The sequence below is a fragment of the Solanum tuberosum genome, unplaced genomic scaffold (assembly GCF_000226075.1).
Source record: "Solanum tuberosum cultivar DM 1-3 516 R44 unplaced genomic scaffold, SolTub_3.0 scf00840, whole genome shotgun sequence".
Lineage (NCBI taxonomy): Eukaryota > Viridiplantae > Streptophyta > Magnoliopsida > Solanales > Solanaceae > Solanum > Solanum tuberosum.
In genome coordinates, this window is record NW_006239755.1 from 49,759 (window position 1) to 54,836 (window position 5,078).

General features: G+C 35.4%; 1 protein-coding gene and 1 long non-coding RNA gene across 3 annotated transcripts; both read right to left on the minus strand.

Moving 5' to 3' along the window:
* Positions 1-12: 12 nt before the first annotated feature.
* On the minus strand, positions 13-3,339 carry LOC102583403 (glycosyltransferase-like At3g57200). 2 transcript variants are annotated; one of them, XM_015305545.1, is made up of 5 exons: positions 3,253-3,339; positions 2,709-2,851; positions 2,510-2,546; positions 2,054-2,129; positions 13-282 (listed from the first exon to the last, which is right to left on the minus strand). In XM_015305545.1, the coding sequence occupies exons 1-5, from the start codon at positions 3,262-3,264 to the stop codon at positions 269-271; spliced, it is 282 nt and encodes a 93-aa protein (XP_015161031.1). In that variant the 5' UTR covers positions 3,265-3,339; the 3' UTR covers positions 13-268. The 2 variants fall into 2 exon arrangements, with proteins under 2 accessions (XP_015161031.1, XP_015161032.1); XM_015305546.1 differs by lacking the exon at positions 2,510-2,546.
* On the minus strand, positions 460-2,045 carry LOC107059118 (uncharacterized). The gene is made up of 2 exons (XR_001472503.1): positions 1,941-2,045; positions 460-1,118 (listed from the first exon to the last, which is right to left on the minus strand). It is a non-coding gene; the product is annotated as an uncharacterized lncRNA (long non-coding RNA).
* Positions 3,340-5,078: the final 1,739 nt, after the last annotated feature.

The window sequence follows — 5,078 nt, forward strand, 5'->3', positions numbered from 1 at the left end:
CATTAAATTAGCTAATAAGTAATTCAAATATATAGATTTGCAATAAACTTCAAAAGATAGTATGTCTTGTGTACATACACATACTTATAAAGCAATATTCTAAATATGTGTACAAAATAGTTCAACATATATTCTAGCAATGAATATATTTCACAAAATCAAATATAATGTATTCAAATTTTTACAATAGTTCAAAAAATCTTCACTATCCACTTCCACTTCCACTTCAATGAGATCAAATTGACTTGTGGCGACCCTTCAAATTTGATCACCTCCATTTCCCTACACATTTAAAAAGAAACTAACAATCAAAACAACCATGTACAACAAATCAAATTGCAGCAGTTATAGAAGTTAGAAGTTTTGTTGGAGTGAAGGGTCTTGTATAATAAAAGTATAAAGTTACTATAACCCAAAAAAGAGACATGAACTTCATGTTTCTTTTTGCTTTTTTTTTTCCCTCCATCTTCCTAAAGGAAAAAGTGTGGAGTGCCACACACATCTTAAACTCAGTTTACCAGCACAGTTACTTGACATCGTAAAAGATATTTATACAATCAAGTCACCTCGATCACAAATAAATCACTATAATAAAATTATTTGGTTACCTAGTACTGGCAAGTGGAAGTTGAGAGAGTGGTAATATGAAAGGGAAGCAATATTGCAGTCTTCTCTAAAACAAGTGAGAAGGGTATCTTCATGGGTATAGTGTATATAAGTTGCTGCCAAGTCTAAGATTAAATGTAATTGTTATGTTATTTCTTTCCAAATGAGCTGAAATTACTGATGATTGACCTCCAAATGATTAAATACTCATAACTAGAAATCTTTATCTTACTACATAGGAAAATGCAAATCTATTTACATTTTATTTCAGCAGACACTTTTACTAGGACTAATCTCACAGCTTGACCCTGAGATAATTCAGTGCAAGTACTCGAGTCCTAAAAGAGTGTCCCACTTTACAGCTAAGGAGTGTTAAATTCTACATCCCCCAATAAATCGACGTAGCAGTAGATACCATTGCAGTTCATAAGACATCTATAAATCGCAATATAAGATGATGGAAAAAGAGGAAACTCAACTCCAACAACACCAAGACACTCTACTGCAAACACCTAGACAAGCATAGAATCGAAGTATTATTGCATATTACAGATTTCAGATTATTGCAGATTACAGATTACAATTTCAGATTGCAGGTTCCAGATTCCTCCCAGCAGCTAGAACATTATTCAGATTTCATGAAAGTGGATGTGTAATTCAAAGATCAATACAGATGCCCAATAATTCAACAAGAAAATGAATTCAGCTGCAACAGAGTTTCAAAAGCAACTTAGAGCTCCAATCTTAGAGCTCCTAGAATTCTACTTCAATCTATCTTAGAGCTCAACAATTCAGCTGCAACAATTCAACTTTGTTTTACTTTTGGTGTAGCATGGAACTTTCAGATGAAGCTTTAATCTATCTTAGAGCTCCTAGAATTCCTACAGATTTAGATAGAGAAAAATCCCAAGATATTCTCTTGGGAACCCAGGCAGAACTGGAATTGGTGGAATTCTCATAAACTTTAAAGGAGATATCTTTTTTGCTTTTACTTCCCCTATGGGGCAGGGTACCAACAATCAAGCTGAAATCAAGGTGGAAAAGGGGAAGATGACACAACAATTACTAGCAAAACAGAGTCACAATCACACAAGATCAATACACTCTACTCCAAAGAGGGGTCTTGTAAATCAGGATAGCAGTCGCACCAAACAAAGCATGGAAAAAGAAGAAACTCAACTCCAACAAAACCAGGACACTCTACTGAAGACCCCAAGACACCAAGACAAGCATAGAATCGAAGGAACCACACAAAAAACCTTTGGAGGACTGGGAATAAATAAGAAATGAAATAGAGATATAAGAAAAACAAGTAACATGCAGAACAAGCATACTTTGGGCTTTTCATGTAGTTGTGCCATCTATGAGCACCATTAGGACGAAGATGATCTTGAACTCGAGCAGCTGATTTTCCATTTTCGTAAGTCAAAAAAGTAGTTAGGATTACCACGAGTTGCTTCCTTGTAGTTTCCAAAGTACATTTCTTTTGTGAGATGGTCATAATTCTTCTTGAACATCGAGACCTACCACATGATATAGATGTATTATTGGTAAACAGTCTAAAAGAACTTTAGTTGCATAATTAAAACAAATTACAGACTACGCAAACTTTCTCGAAGAAATTCTGGCTGCTACAAACAAAGAGTAAGGTCTAACACTCAAGCTACTTATATTTGCAAGGTACAATTTTACTTTCTTGCCTCCATAGTGTCTAACTCCAACTCAACCTTCTTTTTCATTCATCTAGAAAGAGATGACTGGTGTTACTCCATTCTCAAGTATTGGGTAATATAATTATCCAAATTTATTTCAAGAAAATCTAAACCTATTCCTAGCCAAACGATTGAATTTAACACTAGAACTTGAAAGATAAGAAAAGGAATACAGTGAAAAGATATCTTACTTCACTAAAAGGTTCTTTCACATCATCTCTCTCAACACTGCTCTCCTGAAATATTTGTCATCATCAGAGAAGATATTAACAAGAAAAAAGACAGCAGAATATGAAAACTAAGCAAATGCATGCTTTTTGACTATTCGTGCATGTAATTACATGCTTAGACAGAGTTAGAAGACAACCTAGAGCAATCTCAATGACTTACATAGTTAGGAAATATGACCATGTCAACATCTTCAGGTATATCTGCCAAAAGTCTCCATAAAGAATACTCACTAGTTCCAGGCTTCCAGCTGGATGCATTAGCTCATCAGTATAAAGATGAATGATCCCGTCCACGCCAGCTTCCTGTAAAGTTACAAGGCAATGAAGTGGATCAAAAGGTAACCATAAATGGAAACATATACTATGTCCACTTTTCTAGTTTAGAGGTTCAAAAGGTGACTATACGAAGAATGCTTTCAGCCTAATAAAATGAAGGCTAAAATGAGTGGCACTAAGCATATATATCCTGAAATTTCTAAGCTTCCAGTCTGAATATTGATAAAATGAAGGCTAAAGTGTCATAACTTGTTTCTTAGGTTGCACTGAGAAAGTTCAAATGGAAGGATTGTCGGTATCCAGCCAGTACGAAGATTGCAAGCATTGCTGACCAGGAACTGCTCCGAGAGAACGTGGTGTTTGTCATTGGAAGGAACGGACGCTTATACCAGTATAACAAAGTTACTGAACTATGGCATGAGCATTACCAATCTCAACATTTGATTCTATCAAGATCTCCAGGAACTGCAATGAGGTTATCTTCATTGTCACTGCAAGGTTCTCGTTTCATGCTTTCGGCAGATGGTGGACTAGTTGAATATAATTGGAATCCGTCCAACGGATGGAATTGGATAGAACACAGAACACCAGATCCAAGTGTCATTCTTGTTGGTTCACCGGGACCATGCTTCACAGGAGCTCATCTGTTCTTAATAGGTTCAGATGGAAAAGTGTATCTAAGGTTCTTGGACGATGGAGCATGGAAATGGAGAAGTTGTGGCTTCCCATATATGGAAAATGAAAAACATGTATTTGATAATCATGATCGTAAAGAAACTTGTACTTCCGATATCTTGCAGATCATTTTAGAGAAAATTGAAGAAAACCTCCAAGCCTTAAACAAAAACTGTGACTCCAAGGTTAGTGTTTATTTACAATTCCTCTACTTGCTTCTTGAATATTTGGACTATGTTATACGGACTTTCCATCCCTTTGCACAATTTTGACTCCAAACATTCCAAACTACGTGATCTCACTACAAATAGCAGGGAAAAGATGACAACTCCTCTTTCACACACATATTATCAGAAAAGGTTGTGAAGGAGAAAAACTTTCAGAAATTTCCCAAATTTGTGAGAAATATCGAAAGTACCCTACCTGAAACAGAGTCAATGAAGCCAGATGTTCTTCCTCCGAAGCAAAGAGGTGATGGGTGACCCACTTCTCGGCGGAGTCATCGCTCCTGACCTACCTGACGATAACCCGCACCACCCCTTCCTCAAAGGCTGAGAAGAAACCTTGTTTTATCTCCATTTCCCAAAAACATCAAAAGTCCCAATACTTTTTTCCACCAAACAAGGAGACTTAAGGTTACCATGGATGAAATTTTCAAGTCATAAATTAGATAAGCGCATAAGAATGGAGAATTGAGAATAAGCGACTTAGCTAAACTGATTGAGAAGAAACCTTTGAATGAAATTTAGGGCTTTTGTTTTTTTAGAAATTGGGGGAAATAGAAAGGCATAATACATATATTGGACCTTAAACTTGGCTTCAAATTTTAACTTTGACCTCCAACTTTCAAAGTGCACAAATAGACACTTTAACTATCCAACCTTTTAATAAATAAACACGCGTGTCTTACCTGGCAAAACGCGTGATGTGACACGCATTTTGCGCGAGTGAGAAGTAATTTTTTGAGGTCACACAACAGTGAAAAAAATGCTGAAATGACAACTTTACCCTTAATTAATTTTCATTTTTTTTAGTTCTAAAATGGACGTGTAAAGTGTTTAATTAGTTGGCAGCCATTGAGTGGCTCGCTAATACACGTGGCAGCATTTGCATTTCACGCTCTTGGCTCCAAAAATCGCGTGTTTATTTTATTAAAAGATTGGATAGTTAAAGTGCTTGTTTGTGCACTATGAAAGTTGGAGGTCAAAGTTAAAATTTGAAGCCAAGTTTAAGGTTAAATATATGTATTATCCCAAATAGAAAATATGGGGGGAGCTTATTATTTTAGCCAAAAATATGGTAGTACTCTTATTTTCTGAAATTCAAGTAAAAAGTTATTGGAGGGAACTCGTTAGTTTAGCTTATTTTTTAATGAGTATTTATAGGGCACACTTATAAATATTTGGGGAAAAATTTGGCCATAGATTTCCCAAGTAATATTTGGGGAAAAATTTCGCAAATAACGTTTGTCCATACAATTTGTCATTAGTTGATAAATATTTTTGGCAAATATCTCAAATTTCCCAAATTTCCATTTTATTTAGCTTAAATATTTTTGTGTGTGCTTTTCCATGATTTT

Coding starts and splice junctions, on each gene's coding strand:
- LOC102583403 (XM_015305545.1), bottom strand. Junction 2,547..2,708: donor TGGTCATATTTCCTAACTAT/GTAAGTCATTGA, acceptor TCAGGAGAGCAG/TGTTGAGAGAGATGATGTGA. Junction 2,130..2,509: donor TGAAAGAACCTTTTAGTGAA/GTAAGATATCTT, acceptor ATCATGTGGTAG/GTCTCGATGTTCAAGAAGAA.